General features: G+C 49.7%; 1 protein-coding gene across 7 annotated transcripts in view; it reads right to left on the bottom strand.

Annotated features, from left to right (window-relative positions):
- The window catches only part of Mindy4 (MINDY lysine 48 deubiquitinase 4), a 116,874-nt gene that overhangs the window by 15,889 nt on the left and 74,475 nt on the right, over positions 1–26,510 (bottom strand). For 2 of the 7 annotated variants that reach the window (XR_003956214.1, NM_001142781.1), the window contains 5 exons: positions 26,225–26,288; positions 25,185–25,250; positions 19,522–19,589; positions 6,584–6,647; positions 3,231–3,392 (listed from right to left, as the gene is read on the bottom strand). Coding sequence is in view for 4 of the 7 variants with exons in the window: in NM_001142781.1 (NP_001136253.1) it covers positions 3,231–3,392; positions 6,584–6,647; positions 19,522–19,589; positions 25,185–25,250; positions 26,225–26,288 (424 nt within the window). In the remaining 3 variants the exon portion in view is untranslated. Of the gene's footprint in view, positions 1–3,230; positions 3,393–6,583; positions 6,648–19,521; positions 19,590–25,184; positions 25,251–25,709; positions 26,289–26,510 lie in introns of those variants that run through there. The other 5 variants (XR_003956212.1, XR_003956211.1, XM_006506296.4 and 2 more) reach the window with 4 other exon arrangements.

The following is a 26,510-nucleotide window of genomic DNA, read 5'->3' as shown; positions in this document are numbered from 1 at the left end:
TTCCTTCTATCACGTGGGTTCTGGGTCTTGAGCTCAGGTCAGGAGATGTGGTGGCGCATGCTCTACCTGCCTAGCCATCTTGCTCGCTCTCAGTGGTGTTCTTTAAATCTGGATCTTAATCGCTCACAGAAGTGGTGAATGGCTCTAGTCGGTACAGACTGCAGCATTCGAGCACTTGTTCTCAAGGATCAGCACTTGACCACAAGCAGAGTTGCCTTCCTGTCTATGATGGTAGCAGTCATTTGATGCTGTTAACACTTTATCCTCGGCAACACAAAAGACTATGGGGACACAGTGCTAGAGAAAATGAGATCAATGAAGACAGCAGAGAGAAATCACTCAAATGAATACAGATGTGCAGCACCTCACCCTGTCAGTCACCACCATGTCTCCTGTACCCAACAGATGCAGCTGCTGACCGCGTGTGGACACACCACTAACTAGAACAGTATGCCATCATTTCAGAAGGAATGAAATGTGAGAAAATGCCTATCCTAGAGGCAATAAAATATGATGCTTAGATCAAGGAAAGGCCTACGAAGGAATCAGGTGCTTGGAGGGAAGGTGACAAGGTGAGAGAACTCAACTCAGAGGGATGACAGAGGTGACTAAGACTTCCCTTTCAGAAAGAAACATTAAGGCAAAGCTTGAAGAGTGGAGTTAGGCAGAGCACGTGGAGGGGAGAGCATATGTAGAGGCCCAGAGGAAGGAATGAACCCAAAAAGGCAGATGTAGCTAAAGGTCCAACATCTGGAGTCAAATGTAGAGGGAGGGCCATAAGTCAAGGCAAGCTCAGAATTTTAATCTCTGCATTAGTTATTTGTACTCAGACCACAATAGCAAAGACCACACAATGCCTGGCTTGAACAACATAATCTTACTGTCTCAAAATTCTGGAGCATTCTGAAATCAAGGTATCATCTGGACTGTTTGCCAGGGATGGCTCTCTCTGGCTTCTGGTTGACTGCCATTCTGTCTCTCACAAGGTCTGTCTGTGTCTACGCACTAATCTCTTCTTATGATGACGCTGTTGTGTGGATTAGGGCCATCCTGGTGACCTCATTCTAACTTAATCACCTTCTTAAATATCATCACCAAATACAGTCCCGCTCAGAGGTCCTGGGGCTCAAGACTTCACATGTGAATTTTAGCAGACACATCGTAGCTTATGATAGTCTGGCAAAGTGAATAGCCCTTACTTTTGAACATAGGATGGTGTGATTGCATCTATGTTTTTAAAGATTATACTGCCTTAGTGAAGGGGCAGGATGGGAAATGGGGGTGTCAGGATCAATGATATTCAAATCCTGGGTCTTCCTCCTGGCTATGGTATTGCTATCCAGTAAATGGGGCCAGCTAGGCCAAGTATTTGTCTCAGTCCAGACCCTGAGCGTTCAGCTTCTTTGAGCATGACTGATAGAAGGATTAGTGCCATGGGGAGGAGAGGTAGTGGTAAGTAGGTGAAGGCTGCCAGGCCCTGCCTGGGTCTTTATGAGTAGGAAAGGCCAAGATCCAGCCTTGACTTCTTGAGAGAAAGAGTGAGCGCATCTAGAATTCCTTCTTTAGTGGTCTTGCCATGGCGCAGCAGAGGAAAGTATCTATTCCTCACACGGGACAATACTCCCAAGCTTGATCAGCAGATGGGCCTGTGTGGGTTCAAGGAATCTACAAGAAAACACCCACTGGGCCCATGTTTCTCCAACAGTCCCTTCATTCTGAAGGTAGAATGATCTTGACCGTTTTTCTCACCACTTGCTCCCTACTGATCAAACAGGTTATTATTTTCTCAGGCAGCCTGGACCATAGGAAGATATCAGGGCTCATGCTTACCCTGGAGTCTATGAAACTGGACAAGCTAATTCTGCTCAACCTATGGATTGTCAGGCTGGAGAGTATTAGAGCCCACCAGGCTCTCGGAGCTTCTCCTTGGCCACATGGTCAAACTGCTGCCTTACTCCTGACAGCAACACAACCAGAAGGGAACTTTCCTCTCCAGGCAATTAGAATCCACAATCTGACCACTTGGGTATCATTAAGATAGGGGGTCAAGAAGAAGCAAATCACATGATCCATGAACAAGGGACAACATACCTAAGTAACTGGTCACACAGGAAGAGTGGGACAAAACTCCCGGCCCCCTCCTACCGTGCAAAGTCATTTACCTAACACTCTAGGGGCCCATACAGTGAGACTCTTCTTCCAGTGTGTAGCAATGTTGTAACCTCATCTATGCCCTCTTGGTGTCTGAGTGGTGTCATCAGTCTCCTGTTAACCTCAGGGCAGTGTTCCTCACACCCCCAGTCAGAGAACAGTGGATTCTATGGAACCACTAAGAGTGAGTTCTAAGAAGGACTGAATGCAGTTGAGGTGGCAGGTCTGATTGAGAGCACCAGTGGCCAGCCAAGGCACAGTTGCAATGCCTCACCATATTCATTTAAAGCCTGGGCCTTTGCAAGTGTTCTTTCCCAGCAAGACAGGAGGCAGAGGGACCACACCCAGCAAACAGGCCAAATGAAGCTATTGGGCTAAGCTGTGTCCCCTCAAAGGACAAGTAAGCCCTAAGTGTCTCTGACTAGGATCTTATCTGGAACTGGGGTTGCTGTACATGGCACTGATTAAGATGAGGTCATACTCGAGCAGTGTGCTCTTCATCCAACTGAGGTCCTCAGAAACAAAGACGTAGGGAGCAAGCAGCCAAGTGACAACAGAGGCAGGTCCCCAGATGCTGCATCTTTAAGCCAGGGAGCACCACAAGTCAAGGGAGACATGAACAGGTTCTCCCTGTGGCCTTCAGAGGGAGCACACCTTGGTCTGGGAGCACTGGGGTCTAGGACTATGAACAAAAGGACCTCTCTTGTTGTGACAGCCCTAAGAAAGTCATGCAAAGCCTAAGACATCAAGCTCTTTGCTCCCTCAATGAATATGAGATGTACACATGCATGAACACACACACACCAGAGGCAGCCACTCTGATGCACAGCCATGTTATGAACCCTTACAAGTTCTTTTCAGCTTTCCTTCCTGGAACCCAGCATCTGCTCTTTGAATCTGAAGTGTCTGTGGCATAGGCAGCAAAGTCATATTTCTCCTCGGCTGCCCGGTATTCAGATTGGACCTGAACTCCAGCCAACTATGGGAACAGAGCCTAGCTTCCTTTCCTCCATGTCGTGGGTCCCATCTCATGGGTCCAGAGAATAAGGTCGCTGGGGTTCTGGAGTGCCTTTGGGTACCTGGCACACATTGTAGTGTTCAAAGAGAGATAAGAAGCCGATGTCACTGCGTGCCTCGATGCCTCGGAGGAGCGTGATGTTCCCATCACCTGAGTCCAGCTCCACTACATCATTGAAAACATTAGACACGGCTCTCCCAGTCAGGAGAAGATTGACAAGTTCCTGTTGATGAGAGAAGGGGAAGCTGCGTCAGATCTCTGAAATCAGCCTTGGGAGGGCGGGCGGTTAGGAGGCTGAGAACAAGGGAGAAAGGGTGGAGGAGGAAAGAACCCAAGGAAGGCGAGGACCAGAGGGCAGAGCTGGGACGGCAGAGGCTTGCTTCTTCCACAGGCTCTGTTGGGAGAAATCTACCAACTGCTTCTGTCAAAGCATTTTGAGGGACTCAGCAAGCTAGCTGCAAGCATTCCTTAAACAAAAACTGTACACAGGAGCCTGTCATCAGTCAGAACTGGGGGGGGGTGGGGGGTGGGGACCTTAGAGATGCTACAACACAGCTCCATGCTCCGGGCCAGCGAGGGAGATCAAGGATGTATCTGTGAGGTAGAAACCTAATGTAGGATATGAGTAGGGCTATAAAAATGTGTGCAGTGTTCCCTGCCCCACACAGACACACAGTCACACAACCAAGCAGCTTTGTTCGAGAGTGACCTCTGGGAGGGTCTTGAAAAATTGTGTTTTTAAAAAATAAGCATTTTAATGTTTGAAATGACATTAGACATCAATGGAAGTTGCAAAAATAGTCCAAAGAGTTCCTGTGTACCCTTCACCCAGCTTCCCTCAACGATAACATCTCAGAGAACCTGCACATCTCCTAGCCAGGGAGCCAGCCAACCCTGCACACTGTAGTACCAAGGAGGTACCCTGGTCTTACTAGGGACTCACAGGGATGCTAAGGAAAGCAGGGTGGGACAAGAGCAGAGGCAGAGAGGGCAGTGAGAAGGTGGTGTTGAGCCGTCCTTGGATAGTATCCAATGGACTGTGGCTCATGCCTCACACCTAACCAAGCATCAAATGTGCAACCTCAGACCTGGACTTGGTGTCAATGGCTGAATGGCATCTCCAGGAGTATCCATCTCCAGAAGTTGTACTGCAGTGGAGCACTGAGGCTGGACACCCCTACGTCCCATCAATGGTTAGGAATAAACAAACAGCCTGATGGATGAGAAAGAACTTGTCTTGGCCATGTAGCCTGAAAGTGACTGGGCTGAATCTTCCCTGACATCTGCTGAGTGCGGCACCCATGTCACCCTTGCTACCCTGGTGGCAATCCTGCCGAGACAAACACTCCAGCTGAAAGGTGGCAGCTTCTGAGGACTCTCTGGGGATGGATTCTGATTAATCCACCCCTAGCATTCAGAGCTGTGTTATCTTCCCCTAGCAAGGCTAGCGTGGCCGGGGAGGCAAGCAAGCACACAGCTGTCTCCTAGGCCGCAGGAATGGCGTGGCCAGCTCTAACCAACCTATGCTCTGCAGGGCAGAGTTCAGAGAAGTGTTTTCTCTTGAACTGTGAAACTGATGTTCCGGGTAAAAGACACAAACACCCCTGCCCCAGTGACAGTTAGGCCTCCAATGATGGTCGCCAAGGGGCCTTCATTAGAAGGAGACAGTAAAGGGCCTCATTGTGTCCTTGAAGGGGAAATGACAAAGTAATTCAAAGGAAATAACTATTCTGAGATACTGTACCTCAGGTCAGAGGCCACTAAGAAAGGTACTGTCTTGGTTCTGTGTGTGTGTGTGTGTGTGTGTGTGTGTGTGTGTGTGTGTGTGTGTGTGTAGTTGTCTTGGTTCTGTGTGTGTGTGTGTGTGTGTGTGTGTGTGTGTGTAGTTGTCTTGGTTCTGTGTGTGTGTGTGTGTGTGTGTAGCTTTGGTTTGTTTGTTTGTTTGGTTTTTTTTTTTTTGGGGAAAATTTTTCCATCTGGTTTTCAATGAGAAGAAAGGTCCCTGTTCTTCCATCTGGGAGGTGTTCAAAACATCCCTCCCAGCAGGAAGTCTTCTTGAGCTAGGAGAAGCACGTACCTCCTGCAGCACTTAGGTGAGAGGACCTTGCAATAGCAAAGCTTAGCCACCATCCAGTCCATTGCTACTCAGAGTGTATGCTCTGGATTGTTTCTGCCCAGGGGGACTTTTAGAAATTCGGTCTCCATGGGGCTGGGGTAAGGTGGTGCATGGCTGTAATCCTAGCACATAAGGAGGCTGAGACTAGAGGGTCTGGAATGCAAGGCCAGCCTGGGTTGTGTAGCAAGACACAGTCTCAAAAGAACAAAAAATAAAGAAGAAATTCCCTTCCCTAGACCCAGGTCTGAGTCAGAGCCTGCTTTTCAACATGACCCACAGGGACTGGTGTGCAAACCAAAGCTCCGCAGCCGTGGACTGGGCCAGATGCCTCTCCCACAGGAAGGAAAGTCAAGCTCAGGAAAGGAGGAAGACACCGCACCTCCTCCTGTAAGTGTAGCGAGAGCAGGCTTGAACCCAGGCCTTGATGATGCTGGTCTAGCCTCCTCTGTCCCCCTCCTCTAGGCAGCTCCATTCTCTACCCCCTCAACAAGAGTAAGCTCCCTTGGGGGGAAAAAAGGGACCTAGAAGGAGAGCAAGGCCACTAGGCAAGCCAGAAGAGCAGACATTCTCCACAGCTTTCTTCCAGGGAGGGGCAGAAGCCAACCCCTCACCCCTGTGTGGGTGTCTGTTATATCATAGACCTCAAACCTGTGCTTGCATGGGACCAAGGTAGGTTTCCAGGGTTAGGCACAAGTGAGTCAAAATCCCAGAACAACTGGTTTCCCAGCTGGGACAGAAGACTGTGAGTTCTGGCTCCTGCATAGCCAGAGACAGCATGTTAATATGATCCACACGGCCATTCTTAGAGGCCTTGGGAAAGGAGGCTGTCTTCATGCAGACTAGAGATGCTCGTGATGCTCTTTAGTGGCATTACCTGACAGGGAGTATGAATGACAAGTGAGGTCAGGGTCTCGCTGGTCCCCAACAGGGCTTTTTTTGTAAAGATGCAGAGGGAAGGGCTGTTGCGAAGGCAATGACCTCTGCATGTGTAATCAATGCATGCTGCTACCCAGGATTACCAGCCATGCTGGGGCATGTTTCAACAGCCTGGGCTCTGTGCAGTTCAGCACAAAGTGGAACTTATGTTCTACCTCTTCTGCATCCCCGTGGCTCTAAGAATACCAGTCAGCAGGAAGCGTGCTAAATGTGGAAAGCAAATTGAGCTTTCTTCCCAGGTCTCCATGACAGTGAAGCCCAGAGGCAGGCTCACAAAAGCTGCCCAGAGGGTGTTTGAGATGAAGAATGAAGAAAGGCACTCGGGATGGGGAAGGCTACCCAGCTTCCCACTGTCTCCTGACCTGTGTGCAGTATCCATGAGCTCCAATGAGATGGCTGGTGGGGACATCAAAGTCCTGCCGGACACTAGAAAGCATGAAAGAGAGAGACATTAGTGTGTGTGTGGTGCACCGAGGAGCCAGGCGCTCTCTCTGGTCCTGGGCTATGGATTTCAGATCTTCTGAGAATCTAAGCATTCTTGTTGCATTGTGACCCCTCTGGGGAGGTAGTGACTCAAAAGTGGCCTCCATTTTGATCACACCAAAATCTAGTGAGTGAAATGTAAAAGGTCCTTGGGCTGGGAATTCGATGTCCAAAATTCACACCACAGCTACTAGGAACAGTGGTGAGGATGGTTTGTGTGTGCCCATCTCTGGGCCTTAGTCAAGTCAGTCTGTTAAACAGGAGGAATTGGCTGGAACGGACTCTAATGGCTTTGCTGTGGTTTCAGTATGGCTGGAGTATGTTCTTCCAAGGGATCGTGTGCTAAAATGTAACCCCCATTGTGAGGTAGTAAGAGTGTAAAAACTGTGTACATGCAAGTCTAGAGGCCACAGGCTGATGTCTGATAGCCTCTATAACTCTCCACCTTATTGATTGTGTGTGTGTGTACACACATGAACTCACGAATACATGAACATGTTGCGTCAAAACAGAGGACTACTTTTAACCAACAAGAGTCAGTTCTTTCTTCTTTCCTCCATGTGAGATTCAGGGATTGAACTCAGGTCACTAGGCTTGGTGGCAAATGCTCTTTCCCACTGAGCCATCATGACAGCCTCTACTTTATCTTTTAAAACATTTTCTTTGAGAATTTCACATGCTCACACAATGAAATATGGTATCTACCCTCTTTAGTCCTAGCTCCTCCCAGATCCTCCAATCACACTCTTGCCAACTTCACAATAGCCCACGAAGTGCAGGTAGTGTTGGCTATATGCGGGTGGGTGGCACTGCCTTGTTTAATTTTCTTTTTTAGACAGGGTCTCTCACTGAACCTAGGGCTCACCAGTCTGACAAGTGGGCTCACTGTCTGCACCATGGAATCCTCCTGTCTCCTCAGTGGTGGGATTGCAACTGTTCACAGCCACACCTGGCTCTATGACATGAGTCCTGGGGATCTGAACTCAGGACTTCACACTTAAGAAGTGAGGACTTTCCCAACTAAGCCATCTCCCTAGCCCAAGACTGTCGACTCTTAGTAACTATGGTGTTTAGAGTTGAGGCCTTTAGGATTAGACTACAGTTGGATAAAGTCATCAGGATGAAGCCACTATGGTTGCCTTCTGATAGACTGATCAGGTGAGAGAGGGGGGAGAGGAAAGAGAGAGAGGGGAAAAGGAAAGAAGAGAGAGGGGTGGAGGGAGGGAGATGGAGGAGTCATGCATGTTCTCCCTTTGTTTTTGTGTGGTCCCTGTACCTCCTCAGGGCCCTGCCAGCAAGAAGATCATCATGGGATCCAGACCCTCAACTCCCAGATCCATAAGCCAAAATAAACACTTCTCATTTAAAACTGACCGTGTCCATGGTATGAAGTTGTTGGCAGTAGAAGTCAGCCTACCATAGAAAGCCTGCTTGAGGCTGTGACAACAGCCATTGCCACCTGAGCACAGGATTTGTCTTGGACACCACATTCCCAAGATTCCCTACCGACAAAAGAAAGCCCTGTCTCAAAGAAACAGCTGACTTGCCAAAGGTCCTTCACTCATGGATGATGGGATAGTGGGAAACCTTGGCAGCTAGTGTCCAAGGCCTGGGTACCCTCTTCCTGTTACCTCTGTGGCTCCGTACTTGGGACAGAACTTCAAACAGCACAGAGTAAAGAGCCTCTTTACCAAAAGAAATTCTCCAAACCAGAGAAACAGGTGTACACCGAGAGGAAGCTGATGGGTGAGAGCTGGCCAGGAGGAAGCATCAAGTCTGCAGCCTCGAAGCCCTTCCGGCCATCACCTTAGTCCTACCATAGGATTCTGGTCCTTTGGGCATCCTAAAGTAAGTCTCTCTTGATGCACCAAAATTATGTGTCCCAGAGCCAGTCGGCCAGCACACAGGAAAGTAGCCATGGCCACTGACCACACACATCACAAGGCCCCCAAGCAAGAAACATTGACTACATCTATTTAATAGATGTGGAAAGAGGCTCAGACACTTGGCTACTGAGAGATGGTAAGGTGAGAGAGTCTGGAACTTAGGCCTCCATGGCTACACACAGACCTGAATGCACACTGCCCACCTGGCCCTATGCCCAGGGCCTGATCTGCTTACTATATCCACAACCCAGAAGAAGCACTGAGCTGGGGCCAAGGGCAGCAAGGGCTCAGCGACTGGTCATTTGTTTTTCCATTTAGTGAAAGACAAGCAAGAACCTGGTCTCAATAGATGCTACAAGTCTAAGGTCCCCAAAATGCACACTCCTCTTCCCTTCCCATATAACATTACAAACTCAAACTCCATCGTACTTCCCCCGCCCCCCAATAAATGTGTGTGTGTGTGTGTGTGTGTGTGTGTGTGTGTGTGTGTGTGTGTGTTTGCGGTTTTATACCTGATAGACAAATGGGAAAGTGGTGCTCAGGAGATAAGGCTCCAGGTAGAATCACAGAGATCTGTAAAGAACCACAAAAGCCCAGGGTCCTCTGGGAAGGTCTGTAGGTCTTGCCCACTAGAAGCAGACCAGCATGCCTGGGAGAGAGCCAGCAAGGGGTGACTCACGGCAAGCACAGTGCTGGGTTGGCGCTAGCTGAGGCAGAAGAATTGATGGAAACGTTCTCTGTGGCATATACAACATCTTCTGACGAGAAGAAAATAACCTCAAAGCAGTCCTGGGGGGACTGATAAGCATCACTGGCCGCCGGCCACCTGTGGCTTTCAGAAGCAGCCCGATCTTCATAAGCTCTCGGCCGCGTGTTCACCCAGCGGGCTCGAAAGCCTGCGTCAGCTGGGAGAAGAGGGACTAGCAGAACGGACAATGGGAGGAAATGGTAATTGCATCCTTAGGTGCAAACACGATGGGAAATTCAGAAGTTGCCTGGATGTTAAAAGGGAGGGACATGTGTATTTCACATTAGGGCACCCGGGAGACGCCAAGGAGCAGCTTATGGCTTAAGAGATTTACAACTTTGGCAACCGGCAATGCCCAGTCCTCCCCTGGGGAGTTCTGACAAGGCCCACGTGTGAGGAGTGCTGGTCAGAGGCCATCCTCCTCTGCATTGCCTACACAAGAGATCAGCTTACACAGAAGCCTGATTCAGCCCTGAGTTCTAGTGCCAGCCTGCTGTGGGATAATTGCAAGCATTTCTTCCCTAGGCCTCAGTCTCCCGTTCTGGAGCAAAATGGTCTTTGACTAAATTATGTCTCACCAAATCCCTACATTGAACCCAGCCTGAAGAAGCAAACCTGTTTATAATCCCAGTTACTCAGGAAGCAGAGGCAGGAGGATTGAAAATCCAAGGTCAAACTGGTGCTGCAGTTCACACCTTTAATCCCAGCAATTAAGGTAGAGGCAAGCAGATCTCTGAGTTCAAGGCCAGCCTGATCTACAGATCGAGAACCAGGGCCAGAGAAATCCTAGCTTAAAAAATAACCTCAAAGCAGTTGACAAACAAAATTAAAAAGAAAAAAGAAGGAAAAGAAAGAAGTCCAATGTCAGCTGGGTTAGAGTAAGACTGTTTCAAAATTAAAAATTGAAAAGGATTGTTTAGCTCAGTGGTAGAGCATTTGTCCAATAAATGTGAGGCTCTCAGTTCAATACTCAGTATAGTAACATGTACACAGATACACTCACACAGACACACAGACACACACATAGACAGATACACATACAAAGACACACACAGAGAGACACAGACACACACACACACACACACACACACACACACACAGACACAGACACACACACACTCAAGCCCCAACAACCTATGAGACCCTCACAATATGCATCTAGGGAAAGTGAGGGCCTTTGAATGGGTGCTTTATATTGAAATGAAGCCAGAAGGTGGGTCCTGGCCCCACCACCCTGCAGTTATAAGAATAAGGTTTTGTATGCAGTTCATCTGTATGTGTACTACATCAGTGTGTTCCCAGCCTTGTTAGCACCAGCCTAGGATACTAGGACAAGAGACTTCCAATGTCATTATAGACTTAAAGCTCTCTTTTAACAAAATCTTCTGTGCAGAAGTCCACTTTACAGAAGCCAAGGACAGAGCTTCTATGTTGAAGGCAAAGATTAGCTTGCTCCATAATTCCCACTGGGATCTTGAGCTACAAAAGCTAAGAGGCCAGGGTCCATCCATATGGCCATGCTATTCGCCAGAAGCTGTCCTATGCTTCAGGTCCCTCCAGCAAACTGTGCTTTCCTACACTGCAATGCCAGGAAGCACACAGTGGGAAAGCCTCCATTAACCTGGCCTGGTAGGTGGGACTCAGTAACTGCTCCCAACATCTCAGCATTTGGGAGGAATGGGTCAGGATCAAGGAAGCTGCACTATGGGTCACCTAGTGACAAGAGGCAACAGAGAGCACTGCTTGGGAGGGCCAGCAAAAACCAAGCCCCTTGAATCTCTTCACCATCTGGAGGTCCCTAAAACCACTGACCAGAGGCAAAGAATACAACAAGAGAGCCCTACAGGCTCAAGATAGGCTCTGGGAGAGGATGGGTCCAAGCCAGTAATGGATGCCATTCAAGATTCAAGGACTGAGGCATACACACATCTCACAATAGTTGGTGCTTCTGCCCTGGAGCAAGCTGACAACACAGGATAGGATCTGTAGCTGCAGATCCTTCCAAATGCTTTCTTATCTCAAAAGCGTTGGGAGGCTAGCAGGGCAAGACTCTCATCTCTCACTGATGGGGAAACTGAAGTCCCAGAAAAGACTGGACTTCATTGTTGTGTGGCCACACGGTAGGCAGTGCCAGTGTACTACGTGGTCTGACATACAGCCAGACATTAGCCTGGCCTGCCAGCTCCAGGCAGGCCAAACCCCTGAAGCCCCACCTAGGTTAGGTTCTACCAACGCTGGCTCCAGCCAGCTTGTCCCTTCACCTAAAAGTCTCCCATGTGAACTTGGCATTTGGCACAGAAACTTCTAAACAGAAGGGACAATAATAGGCGCATGTAGCCTAGAGACATGGCCCCATCTCTAGCCTATTTACCTGAAAAAGGCAGGTTGGTGGCCAGCTCAACCTCCGTCTATCCAAGTGACCAACCCCTACTAGCCTGAGTCCACACTGATGGAATGAGAGAACAGGGAAAGATTAGTGACCTCTGGGAACTTCTGGGACGGAAACAAGGCTGGCTGGTCCCTGACAGTTACCTTTGAAAGCCTTGTGTGAACAGAAACCAGCCATCCGTTTTCTGCCTAAGCACTAGTACTTGGGACCCCTGTCCAAGAGCTGCACTCCTGCACCCCCAACCTACTTCAAAGGGGTGAGTGTCTGCAGTGAGACAGGAAGCTGTAATACAGCTGAGAAAATCTGGGTTCTCAGTCAGTGAGGACTGGGTTTAAGCCCAAAGGCTGCCATTTAAAACTTGTCCCTTCTTCGGAGTCTGTGTCCCCAAAGGCCACATGAGCATGGCAATGCCTCCTATTATGGGTTACTGTGAGAACAGAGTAAGATAAACTATATAAAGCCTCTGGCATGTGGTAAATGTCACTTCCTTTTTCTTCCAAACACAATAATCAAAAACAGGAAAACAACGACTGAGAGGTCACAATTCCTGCCACCTTGACCATTCATGTCACAGCCAAGAGCCTATGGTGAATCTGGGCCTCCAAAAAGGTCAAACTGTAGCTGAGGACATCTACAAAGGATTGGGGAACTCGGTTCTTCCAGGAAGGGCCGGAGGGGTGGGACAGTGGTCATATGGGTGAATGTCAGGCCTCTTCTTCCACGGGTGCTGTGGTCCCCTAGGATAACAACAGCTACCCTACAGCGTTGTTATAATGAGGGACCAGACCATGGAGAAGTCTTGCACATTGTGAGAGCATCATAGCAGGAGGGTCCTTCCCATGCCCAGGCAGTGAGAAGACGAGAACACATGGTGTAAGGAAGCTCCGCAGAGTGAAGAAGGGCCTGTCTGAAGGAAGAAGAAAAGAAAGAACAGGGACCCATGGTCCTCACTACTTCCCAGAGCATCCCCAAGGAACCCATGACCCTGACTACTGCACAGTGTATCCCCAAGCTGCCTGTGCCTCCTGACTCATGATCTCTCCCTGGCTCTGATACCACTCCTCCCAGCTAATTCCTAGAGAATGCTTCTTTTTTTTCTGTCTGACAAGCCCTAATTGCCAATCCTCACAGCCCTGCTAAGAGTTCCTTTCTCCATAAAGAGACCCAGCCCTTCTTTACCTCAGAGACAGAAATACCTCATCTCTCCAAATCTTTCCTTCCTTCCATCCTTCCTATCTCCAAGGCCCATACCAATTGTTCTCAGATGATCACTTTGGCCCTCTAGGCAAGAGGGGCTTTTAGGACCAGGTAATGTCCTATTGGTTCCTTACTGGTCAGAACTGGGCTCCAGACCCTGCAGATGCACAGCAAGTAATTAGTGGGAGAAGCTGTGAGCAAGGGAAGCCCTGATAACAGCTTCCAATAGCTAGATTCCAGGTGGCAAGTTGAGGAAGGGATAACTAAGTGGCCTAGCCTTAGCCCAGACTGCCCTTCTAGAAGGTTCAGTGTACTACCCTCCTCTCCTCCTACTGAAGTCCGTCTTCTTCTTCTGTATACCTGAACTCTCAATGGAAGAAATAGGGAGAATGAAAACATGTCCTATGGGTCTACAGGTCTACACATAGACCTGAGGGTCAGAAGGGCCTTCCACTCAGCTATCAATCACACTGCATCCTAGACCACAGAATGGACCCCTCTCATGCACACCCCCAGACTCAGTGTCCATTGGCAGAGCTACTGCCCACAGCTAGCCCTAGTGGGTACTCCCCAACTAAATTTGCCATCTCTGTAGCCTGGGGACCTAGCTCAGACCCTGACAACTAAACTTGGAAGTACAAAAGGCCATCAAGTCCCCAGGCTAATGTGGGCCTATCTAGAGCCTCGCTTTCTCTCCACCCCTCAGTCATCAGAGACCTGAGGAGGTCTTGTCACCGTCCCCAGGGACGAAGATAAATGCACAGTCTATTAAACTGGAAGCTACAAGACAAGTGACACTGTCAGCCAGGTTAGCAAATCATCTTTCACTTCTCAAAGACCCCTGAGAAGTAGGAGAATGGTCTCAGGTCTGTTACTTGGGCTGCCACAAGATCACAAAAGCCCAAGGTAGCAGCTAGGATCCTCTCCTCTCCTTCTGGCGAGACCGCCTTCCGAGTTCACAGTATGCAGGCTCGATTTGTGTAAACTGACACAAACCAGCCATCTGAGAAGAGGGGACCTCAATTCAGAAAAATGCTTCCATACGGTCAGGCAGTAGGCCGGCCTGTGGAGCAGTGGGTCTCACCCCGCCTAACACTGTGAACCTTTCATGTAATTCTTCATGTTGTGGTAACACACACACTCCCACCACCAACCATAAACTTACTTTCTTTGTTTCTTCATAACTGTAATTTTGTTACTTCATGCAATGTAATTAAATATTTTTCAAGACAGATTTATCAAAAGGATCTCAACCCACAGGTTGAAAACACTGCTGTAGAAAATTTTCTTTATTAGTGATTGATGGGAGAAGGCTCAGCCCATTGTGAGAGGTGCCACTTCTGGGATGGCTGGTTGGTCCTGGGTTCTATAAGAAAGTAGACTGATCCAGCTATATAGAACAAGCCAGTACGTAGCATGCCTTTGTGGCCTCTAAATTAGTTCCTGCTTCTGGGTTCCTGCCCTGTTTGGATTCCTTCCCTGGCTTCCTTCAGTGATGAACAGCAGTGTGGAAGTGGAAGTCCACTAAATGCTTTCTCCCCAACTTGCTTTTTGGTCTTGGTGTTTCATAGCAGCAATAGAACCCTGACTGAGACACATTCCTTGAGGAGAGAGGAGAGAAGACCCTGGTCACACACACACATAAGGTAGTACATGAAGGGTGACTCATATAAGGGAGTCTGGGTGAGGCATCTGCTGAGACACAGGGCTTCCCTTCCACACTTGACCTTGGTCTCCATCAGTTTAGCTGGCAATGTTTGTTAGTATAGTCTCCTCTCATGGGAAGTACTGTTGGAACTCATTGAGGGACTTCTTGCCATCTCCTAGCTGGAGCCTAGAGATCTTAATGGTCCATCCTGGACAGCCTTGCACATCACGGAGGAGCCCCAGGTAGCAGAGGACTGGAGATCTGCCTGGCAAGCCTGTAGCTGTCTGTAGAAATAAAAGCCCAGGAACTGGGGCTCCTGGTCTGGGTAGCTGTTACCTCTCATCATCCAGGACTGAGCATGTTTAGGAACTCTGAGGATGCTGCTTGCTAAGCACTGTGCACACTTCATCATGATCAAAGCCACACGTGTAGGGACAGTAGGTTCCCAACAAGAGCTTCCTAGCTCTTAGCCTCACTGCACATGTCTCTGACCTCCCAGCTCCCCTGGGGTAGGGGTGGTCTGCGACTGGGCTAGCTTTGTGCCTGCCTTTATCTCTTTTTCAGAAGACACTATGGAGCCATCCCCAAACTGACCTTGGCTCTCCTACTCTCCTATGCTCCCTATGTCTCTACTTCTTGACCAAGGCCAAAACATCCTATGGCTGGACGGTAGAGCAAACCTTGGGTTTGAACTGTCTTCCTGGGGCCACCCCAAGTCTCACACATTCTATGTCACGTACAGCCACACAATAGCTAGCCACACAATGCTTGGGAGCCTGAAACGTGGCAGGGTGCAAACTGCGGGAAGTCTGGCTCTTCTTAGCAACACAGCTGGGATGTAAGAATGGGATGAAGATGCAGAGAAGACACAGAGGACCCAGGTCCCAGAGATAGCGCTGACTCCCGGATGTCCTTCTCCTCTGCCTGTGCTTTACACGAACGAGTTAATCTTTGACTTCTGCTTGCTGTGGCAGACTGAGCCCCCATCCATGGCCGACTCCCACTCCAGGGATATTTTTTCAAGGAAAAGAAACCACCCCGCTGGCACTGTTGTTTCTAATCTCAAGAGTTTTGAGGGCAGGAGTTACATGGTGAGATACAGTGTGGCGAGGCCCTGACCCTCAATGCCTGGCTGTGCTGCCCAACATTGCGTTTTTGGACTTTCAAGATTGCCCTTCTGCTGCCAAAGATGCTGCAGTAATGAGTCTTTTCAGGCTTCTGGCATAACTTCTTGCCACTGACCGGCACTGCCTCACCGTGAGCCAGGCTGTGCTTCCCATAGCACCCCCTTCCCCTTTCCACTCCTAGCCCTGGGTCACCCAAGCTTGACTTGTGGGGCTCTGAGCATCCCTGGGGAGTTGCAAGAACTCCCTAGGGAAATCTCTAGGCACACAGCTCAGTGTCTAGAAGTCATGAGAGCATGAAATATAACACAGGCTTTACTGTAAGTCACTGCAGATCTTAAGACAGAATACAAACAGCTTGAAATCAGGTTGCAGGGCAACAACCTCCACAAGCTCCTCCCTCCCCGGGGAAGGCAAAGCTCAAAGGCCTGATTCTGCCTGCTCCTAGGAGCAACTGGCCTGGTTACGCTGGGTTTGCATCTGCCCACAGCATGCACCCTAGCTCCACAAGTGACCTATGGGTGATATAAGAGCAGCCTCTGGACTGGAGAGAACCCCACCAGGGAGGGGAGAGTGTGCCCCTTCCGTCACTCACTCACATCACACAGTCATCATGCTATCCTCTGCACAGTCTCAGACCAGCAATATTCACCTCAGTGCCCACGCAACACACACATACACACACACACATACATATAGACACACACACACACACACACACACACACACACACACACACACACACAGATTATTTAGAATGAACTAAGGAAGCCTTCCCAACCTAGCACTCTCATGGCTAAGCAGCATTTGATATTAAAATCTCTGGTCTCCTAAGACCTGTTTCCAACTACCACTCAAAGTGGTAACAGACCATTCAGAAACAGCATCAAAGGATTCTACAAAGCTGACTCGGAACCCAGAGCAGGAAGGCCCTCGGCCATCATCTGCTCCCTACATTTTTAAGCAGAACTGGGAAGAAGGAAGAGTCATGCCAGATGCTGAGGGGCAGGCAGGGGCCTCGCCCGCCTTGCCCCGCCACACTCACTGGCCCACCTAGTTATACCTGCTTCACGCAGTGGACTTTGAAATGGCTTTTTTTTTCTTTTACAGAAATGGATTTTTCTGAAGAATAAGTTAGATTTAGTTTTATCAGCCCCAGTACACTAGTGAAAAAGCATTGAAGATACTGGCCAGCCAGGTGGCCGCTGAGTGACGGTGGATCTAAGTGCCCTTCGTCTACAGTGACTCTGTAAAAGGTTTGCATTCACGGTTTCACCAATAGGCCACTTGGCACCTGAGCTAGGTAACATCTGTACTTCTGTGTCCAGATGTCTACGAAGAAAGGCCTTTGAGGGATGCTGACCCCAAGGTAGTAAATGGGAAGTTGGTATGCCCAGCAGAGCATCATTCTCAGCTGGGAGCTGAGGGCTGTGGCCATTTCAAAACCACTCTCAGAAGCTGAGCAACACCAGGACTGCCCAGGCTCTTCCTGTCCTCCTGGCTATCCATCTTTCCTCTGAAGGAAGCCCCTGGCTCACAGTGGTGCAAGCAAGGTTAGCTCTGCTGGGATGCTCCCATCTCAAGCAGCCTTCTGAGAGTGTGCAGAGGCCACCCAGGCTACCCAGATCTGCCCTGGTTCACAATGAAGCCTTCAGTCCACATGCCTCATTGTACTTGGGTGGCTCAGAGGTAATTGTTGCTACTTCAAATTCACTTCACACTGGACATCCCAGGTCAGTCCTCCCACCAGGCCCATCTCAGGCTCCATGGTACTTAGATGTGGCTGGGCAGTGCATGCCAAGGATGAGCACTGTGAAGACCTGGTCATGCTGAGGCTGTGTATATGAGAAGACCTCATAGGTGTCGAGACAAGATTGAAAGGAGGAGTGACAAGACCTACTAGAGGCTATAGCATGTGGCAGAAGCACCATCCATCGTCATGCTCCCAGAGGTTTGCCCAAAGTGGGGGCACTCAAATAGAGATGACCTTCCCCGACCTATGATCCAGGGGCTTCCTGCAGAGGAAAGATGGGGCAAAACACGAGGGATGCCCAGAAATCTCCAGTTCTGAGGGGAAAAAATTCCAGCACAGAGGAGCAATCAGGCCTGATTCCAAGTCTGTCTATCATCAGAATTCGCCTCTGTGTGCAGCAAAGCAAAAAAGCTGTGTGGGGCCAGCTTGCCTAGGCAAAGCATTAGCCTCCTAAAGCCACAGTGGCCATAGTGGATCCACCCAGTGGAGCAGGGTACAGGCTCCATGTTCTCCTGTATGACTGTCAAGGAAAGGGTTGGGCACACTGAAGCTGCATCAGCTACTGGCTGCCATTATTCTCACTGTGCATGGGCCTGTCCTCTGCTTTGGGCTCTAAGGGAAGGCGAGGAGAGACCTCTGTTGTGAGATAAAATCCAACCCACAGCAGGTCCCTATTCAGCTCCTTGGGAAGGAAGAGGTCTAACCTAGATTATCATTCCTTGGGAACCACAAGACACTTGCCTACAGGGCTCAGAAAGCTGCCCAGAGGCCCTGGAGTCAGTTGGACTGAACCTCTGTGTTCATGCTGCAAATGCTTGTGTGTTTATCTGGTGTCTATATGTCCATTTGTGTGTTTGGGGGGGGGTGTTTGGGTGTGTGTGTGTGCACGTGTGTGCACACTAGTCACTGATGAATGCCCACAAATGACAGCTTGGATAGAGACTGCCCTTGACCTGCTTGTCCAGGTCAGATGGGTCAGGCAGCAGCTCTCCAGCTCTGTCCAGCAAGAAGATCACTTAAATGTGGTGCCCCGAGTCCCTTCTGGAAGGAGAGGGTTACATGCAGAAGCTTGCGTGTGGTCCAGGTGCCCACTCACTTCAGGGTGCTCCAATGAGAGCAGCAGTCACCACCCCCTTAGACAAGACAACCTGCACCCTGCACCAGAAGCTCCGGCACAGCTGGAGGAGCTGAAGTTAGAACTACAGGCCTGGTGCCCAAGAGCACGGTTGCCCTCAGTGAGGCTGAAAGCTCCCCTATCCATCCCTCCCACCATCCAGGGATTAGCAAGCCAAGCCTGGGAGAAGTCAGAAAGGCTTATGGTCTCCATGCACGTGAGCCCATACCAGGAATGAATCATATCATTATGGCAGGATTAGAAGTAAAATGCCATTAGAAAGTGCTGTGCACGCCCTGCTTTAATAAGGTCAGCATCAGCAGGCAGCAGGGGGGCCAGTGCACGAGGCTGCAAAGCCCCACGCCTCCTCCCACCACAGTAGAGGCCCAGGGAGACAGCACTAGGCCGCCAGCACAGCTGACATCCACAGGGGAACAAATGTTCTTTATGCCAAGGCAACCCAGGCTCAGCCCTTTACCCAAACCTGCTAAGAATTACTTCCCAAATCTCCCTTACCAGGTACCCCAACAATAACCCCTACCCAAGAGTCCCATACTCTAACCCTGCCTATGATTGGAAGGAATGGAGAATCAATCAATTGTACTTCACAAAAAATTCATGTGCTATTAATCTGCTGGGTTCCCTAATGGCAACGCCCAGGTCTTTGCCTGTTATCCATCCTTACACACATATCAAGAGAATCTCATTGAGCGCTCAAGCCTGCAGGTTCTGCAGTTGCCTGCAAGGTCTCGGGGGGGTGGGGGGAGGTCTCCCCTGCCATCCCCTGCCATATGCAAAGGCCACAGAGAAACAGAGAAGGCCACCCTGGGAAGATGTGTATATAGACTGTGACTACTCTTCTCCACACCAGCCAGCTTTCCCTCCTTGTAGCTTCATCAAGGGCCACCCAGGGAACAAGCTGGACAACCCCCATACCAGGATGAGGGTGGATACTCACAGCTCCAGGGACCTGGACAGGATAGCAGACAAGGTGAGCAGGATGCAACCATAGGGTCCAGCTTCAAACTGCGGGAGGAGGAAAGAGGACCTGTCAAATGTGCATCCCCACCCTGCAGCCACTTGTGCAGCCAGACCCAGAGCACAGCCCGCCGGGGTCCTGGCCTCACGGCTTCCAGCACAGTCACAGGAGTCAGTGCGTAGCCAGAGAGAGCATATTCTAGTCACGTCTTCCCAGCTAGGCCTTCTAAAGGACAGAGGAACACAGAACTGAGCCCCAAAACCTGGATGACAGAAATACCACCGTAGAGCTCATGTACGACCCCAGAAGCACCAAAGCCAGAAGCAACAGGGGTGACACATATTCCATTCTGGGACCACTGTCACCTCTGACCCTGACAGAAGGACACTGAGCTCTGCTGTTATTATCCTCTGTCAGAGAATGAGACCACCCGGCTCCTGGGTAACACACTGGAGGTCTAAGGGCACTCTCCTTGACATAGCTCTGATACAGAAGAGCTGAGCTGTGTGGTCAGCAAGTACACAGCAGATGTAGAACAGGGCTGGCATCCACTGGAAGCTAGGGAGTGCCTGCCTTCCCTACAAATTTATTATTTTAAAAGGGGTTTTAAATACCCACTTTTGATTAGCTGGTTATCTTGGGTTTGATTTGTCTGGTATTAAAATGTTGCTGATGCTGCATCAGGTCTATTTTGCATCTCAGACACCCCGCCTGGCTGTGTGGCTCTGCCACTCTGAGCCTGTCACATGACTGGACAGATGTTTCTGAACTTCCTGGTCCCTAACCCCCTTTCTCCGCTGTACAATACAGGCAAAGTAGGAGTCTCTGCTTACAGCAGGGTGCAAAGCACTTACAGCAGGGCCAGCCTGGCACCCACAGCAGCTATGGTACACTATGGTTCAGCACAGGGCCTGCTGCTATTCGTGCTGGTTCTGGTATACTATGGTTTGGTTTGGGTTTGGGCAACTTGACACAAGCTAGAGAGACACCCAGTAAGAAAATACTCAATTGAGAAAATGCCTCCACCAGATTGCCTGTAGGTAAGTCTATAGGGCATTTTCTTGACTGAAGATTGATAATATATTTCATTATTATCTCTTGGGAGCTTGTTCTGATCTAATGAAAGACAGAGAGGGAGTGGATCCAGGTGGGAGGGGAAGTGGGGGTAGCTGGGAGGAGCAGGGGGAGGGGAAACTGTAATCTGAATGTGTTATATGATAAAAGGATGTATTTTCACTAAGAGGGGAGAGAGTAAAAATGAGAAAAATTTTAAAATAAAATAAAAAGGCAGTATGAGCAAGCCATGGGGAGCAAACCAGTCAGCAGCACTCTTCTGTGGCCTCTGCTTCACTTCCTGCTCCAGGTACCTGCCTTCACTTCCTGCCTTCAGTACCTGCCTTCAGTACCTGCCTTCACTTCCTGCCTTCAGTACCTGCCTTCACTTCCTGCCTTCAGTACCTGCCTTCAGTACCTGCCTTCACTTCCTGCCTTCTGTACCTGCCTTCACTTCCTGCCTTCACTTCCTGCCTTCAGTACCTGCCTTCAGTACCTGCCTTCACTTCCTGCCTTCAGTACCTGCCTTCACTTCCTGCCTTCACTTCCTGCCTTCAGTACCTGCCTTCACTTCCTGCTCCAGGTACCTGCCTTCACTTCCTGCTCCAGGTACCTGCCTTCACTTCCTGCTCCAGGTACCTGCCTTCACTTCCTGCCTTCAGTACCTGCCTTCAGTTCCTGCCCTGACTTCCCTCAGTGAGAGAATATGACCTGAGAGTTGTAAACTGAAATAAACCCTTTCCTCCTAAATTGTTGATGGCCATGGTGTTTTATCAAAGCAATAGAAACCCCAACTCAAACAACAGCCTACAGAAATGAAGAGTCTACAGCTCCCAGCCCCAAACCAGTATGAAATTTTGCTCGTCCCACTTTGGGCAGGATGAACTGTGTTTGAATATGCAGTTATAATAGTCCTCCTTGTATGTCAGCAATACTTTTGGACTTAAAGCTAAAAGGAGAAAAGGCTATTTTTGACAAGCATGATGTAACTGAGAACATTTTCATTTTTTTCCTTGGCCACCAAGAAACTCAGAATCAAATATAGTATTGCAGTTCGGAAACTATTACAGCTCAAGGTTCTAATAAAATTATCTTCCCTTTAAAGTGCAGTCTTTGTCTTCGCCCTGTAATTCAAACAGGCAGTTAACTGATCATAAAAGCATAATAGTGAGTGAAGTTCCTGTACCAAGAGCATGTTCCTCTAGGCATCTCTAGGGAGTGGCATCTGGGATCTTGCACTGGCGGGCTGAGAGAGACGAAGACTTGGGCCCACTGCGAGCTAGAAATGAACGTGAGGCCAACCTGGGCTACAGAGAGACCCTCTTTCAAAAATAATACATGAGACCGGTCTCTACAAACTGCGACCTGAGAAGCAGGTAGGCATGTCTGCTTGGTAGGGGTGACTCAAAAGAAAAGGAACTTAAAATGTGTTGAGAGTGGCTTGGTCAGAACAGGGTGGCAAGCCCCTCTGCAAAAACCCGAGAGGCCTCACAGGAAGCCGAGTGTGGAGAAGGAGAGGCTCTGTCAGGGTTTTCTGGACATATGATGTAAGCATGTTCCAGGCAAGGAAAGCAAGTGTGACGGCCCAGCGGCTGGCCCGAGGAGCCCACAGAGCCCCAAAATCACTGCTCATTTTATGAATAATCTTAGCTCTTTCAATGACAACAACAAAAATGAATGAGCCTCAACTTAAACGAATCAAACATCTAAAACCCGTGACCTCAAGTCAGACACTTGGTGCTGTGGCTTCTACAGTGAAAAACAATGATAACTAAGACCCTGCCTTGCATACTTCCCCAGTTATTTATGGTGCACGTTCTCAGAGACAGCTCCTGGGGAAGTGACAGCTGCAAAGTGATGGCCCTGTCCCTCCTTGGGGTGACCCATGCCTGGGGAGTGCGGGTGACAGATCCTATGTGCAGCTTTAATACCACCTTGTAGTTATCCTAGGGAGCTCTCCCTCTGTCTCCCCTTCCCTCTTGGCTTAGGGGAAGCCTCGTCTTCGGGATCAGTGTCCCTGGCCAAGCTCGAGGAGCCTATCACCCTGCAGCAGGGCTGTGGTAGAGCTATGAGCATTCGAGCCACTGAAGCTGAACTCACCATTGCACAGTGGGAAGCTGTTACTGTGCAGTGTGACATGGTCCCAGTCTTTACGATACCTCAGAGCTTGCTTTGGGCTCCCAGGGAGTAGAAAACACAACCCAACTTGGCCAGGTTTGCCCTCCTAGGACATAGCTGAATGGTACCAATATTCCATCTTGCTTTCAAAAAATATTTATTAAAATTATCTCATCAAATTCAAGCTGCCAAGACATGGTAGGCCTCAGGGCATCCTGATGGTATGAAAGGTCACTGGGCCCGAAACAATGTCTGGGGCCACTTGGGAAGAAGGGGACGTTCTCCCAGTACAGCTCCAGCTCTGGGAAGACATGAACCCACCAAGGTATTCCAAGGTCCAGCTGGACAGAAGCCTGGGGCCACCAGACACCTCTCGAGTGGCAAGCAGCAATGAACGCTGCATGGACTCTGTTTATTTTGGATGGCGGTGGCATGCATTTCCCAGCCTGGCACGAGGAGCCTCTCTTAAGCACGGCCCATGAAAAATGGATTTGGTGTGTTCAGTGCTGAGGCAGCTCAACTGCTTCCAGCAAAAACAGAAATTAAGCTGTGGGGGGAAGAGACTGTTTCCAGAGGAATGGGGGCCAGGTATTGGCTAGACCGGCTGCCCTAGGGAACCACAGCTGGCGAGGAGGCATACCTAGAGCCTGAAGGTTAAACTGAGGGACCCTCACCTGACAGCAGGCCCTTCTCTCTGAACTCCCTTATGGCTTCTGTCATGTACAAGATTCAGGGAAATCCCAGGACACAGGCTGAGGCACAAGAGCCCATTTGCAGGCAAGGATTGAGGCCCTAGTGCCAAGAGTCACCATCATAGGGGCAGTGGCCTGACCCCAAAGCCTTTCCTTGACTGCACTATGGCCACTCCTTGGTCCTCAATCCCTTTCCTTCCATAGCTAGGATAGCTCCATGTTCCATCTGCCTCAGGGAACAACCTTCCATGGGCTTCCCTTAGGCATACTGCTGTGCCCTCAGACACCTCCATTCAACAGGCAGCCCTGGTTCTACTCACTCAGAGTGCCTGTACTTCATGTAGAACACATTTTCCCATAGGAGCTCAAGAGTCTTCGCTGATAATAGAAGCTATTTTACTGCTCCAGCTTCCATTTCTAGATGGGGGTTCAAAAGGGCTTTTCCAAGGCCAAGGCAGGTACCTAGGCCCTTGCTTCAAGCCTTCTCATTGCTCTCCACAAAGGTAGGAAACTGCCACACACCCTGCAGACACCCCGAGGAGTTATCACAAGAAAAAAATAGAAGTAGAAATGGCACAAGTGACAGATAGCTATTCTAGGACCCTCTCGACATGTCTACCCCTCTGCCTAGACCTGAGGAAGCTGCCCTAACTAAGATGACCATGCAGGCCCCATCTCTCCTGGGCTGCCCCAGAATGGAAAGCAATAGTTCTAGGATGAACAGGTTTCAGTGGGGCCAGTGCCCCGTGACCATGCCTGTCTTCCATTAGTCTCAGTGTGGGACTGTTTTCTTAACAGGGAACATCTGGTGCTGTCAGGGTCAGGATGCTTCTGGGGCTGTGATAAGACCCTCAGGATCTTCAGGGGGAAAGGCTGAGAAAGGACATCTAACAGTAGGGACTTCAGGTCAGGTCCCACCTCCAGCCAGTTCTTCCTACCTAGGCTCATCACTCGACCCCCCAGAGCATTTCCTGATTCTCATGGAGCAGGTATACTTCCTTCTTTATCTGCTCATGCCATGAAGCTAGGCCTCATGCACAGCCTGTGAGGCAGGCATGGCTGGTACCTAGGCGTGCCAAGTGAGGTAACTTAGGTACAAAACTTCAGGATAAAGCCTGAGTCTCACAGCCTCTCAGATCCAAAGCCAGGCTGACTACTCCATGAGCCACATCCTTTGCTCCACACACCCTATAGCACCTTTCCCATTGGGGATTACAAAAGCCCTAGGTTTTCTCCTGTCCAACCTGGCCATAGGCCATGAGCCAATCTCAGAACCAGTGGTGAAGTGCATCCCTCCTTGAGCAAAGCAGGCACTGTAGGGTCCTGCATGGTTCAGCCCGCCTCTCCAGAACACTAGTGAGGTCCTGTGCCAAGCAGGGTCTCCTCCAGCCCCACAGAGAGAGCTGCTTCCTCGTCACCTCCCAGCTTGTTCTAGAACTCTCTCTCTGTTAATTCACAGTCCAGCCTTCCAGAGTGGCTGCTTACTTCAGCAGAGGGAAAGCCCTACAAAGTCAAGCCTCAGCTTGGCTCCTGATCCCAGATGAAGCCCAGTTACTACAGCTCCCTAAGCCTTGTGATCACAACCAGCCTTGGAGGATGTCACGGAAACTGCCTCCTACCCACACCCACCCATCTTCGACCTCCATCAGCACATTCTTCCCAGTGTCTTTGCCACCCCCAGGATGGAGATGACCAGAGCCGTACTCCACCTACCACCCTCTTCATAGAGAAATCGGGATGTTTAGCAATGTTCATGCCACCAAAGAAATGACTGCATACCTGATGAACACTCTGCTGGATAAAAGTCACCAGGTCCTCTGAGCTGGTCAAACTATACAGTGTGAGCTGTGAAGAAACACACAGAGTGAGCCACATGTCCCCAGGGACTGTGCCCATGCCGGGTCAGGCCCTACCAAAAAAAAAAAAAAAAAAGTGCATGGGATGTTGTGAGTGATTCTGGGCTGTCCAGCATCGCTGAGTGAGTTACAGGTTATCCTCCGGTAAAGTCCCTGTACTCCCCTGACACGGTGCACAGGGATCACGGTGCACAGGGATCATGGTCCCTGTGTGGAGGCTAAAACAAGGAATAGGAGAGGCAGGGAAGAATCACTTTTCCATGTCACCATGGCCAAGCCAGGTCAAAACCCAACAAGCTGTACTCAGGCAAGTCAGGAAAAAACACATTTCCAGAAAACATTAATCAAGCAAGGTCCCAAGTGAGGGTTCAAGGGTCACATGTGAGTATGGCTGGGTCATAGGAAACAAACTGGCTAGAACAAACGGTGAAGGCATATCAGGTTTTGAGTATCTTTGCTGTGTCCAAGTTTTTAATAATACACGGTATCCTTCCTATTTTTTCCCTGACTTGCACTTAGGCTGGGCTTATGGCTGCTGCCCCATACTATCAACTTCCCCTCCCCCACTTTCTACATTCTCGTGCCTCTCCCCATTCATGTGAATGCTAGAAAAGATAATAAAGATTTGGGAAGGGCAGAAGGTCAGCGCAACAAGGAACACTGCACACGGGGTACTGAGGTTACCTCTATACCAATGCATATGGAGGGGAATGAGGGGACACACTGGGCCTCTCAGCCACTGAACCAGCTCTGATGAGCCAAACCACGCCAAACCATGCCAAACCACGCCAAACCACCAAGCCACTCAGCTCTCCCCAACCCCCAAAGGGCAGGCAGGATTCTGGGGGCCTGGGCTGCAGGGATGGCCAGCCAGCCCCAGCTGGGGTAGGATTTACTTATATGAAAGGAGATAGTCCCCAAACAAAGCCAAAGGTGGCACGATAGTTTTCCAGAAAGCCGTACTGTTTCTAAGACTCCATCTGCTTTGTATTTCCCTGTTGGACTGAAGTGCGGTGTTCCTGAAGCCCTAAAAAGGAAAAGAAGGTGCATAAGTCCTCTAACAGAGGAAAAGGCTCACTCTACAGCCAGCAAGACCACATGTGCCATGAAATAAAAGGGGACAGGAGTGGCAGCTCCAGAGGGAACAGAGAGCCAAGTGCTTCTCGTTTTTCCTGCTATGAACTCACCCACAAGTCCAGGGCATGGAAAAAGAGAGTGGTGGGTGAGCTTGGAACAACCACGCCTATGT

This window comes from Mus musculus, chromosome 6, assembly GCF_000001635.26.
Source record: "Mus musculus strain C57BL/6J chromosome 6, GRCm38.p6 C57BL/6J".
NCBI classification, from domain to species: domain Eukaryota; kingdom Metazoa; phylum Chordata; class Mammalia; order Rodentia; family Muridae; genus Mus; species Mus musculus.
This window is presented reverse-complemented; position numbering and strand designations above follow the sequence as displayed.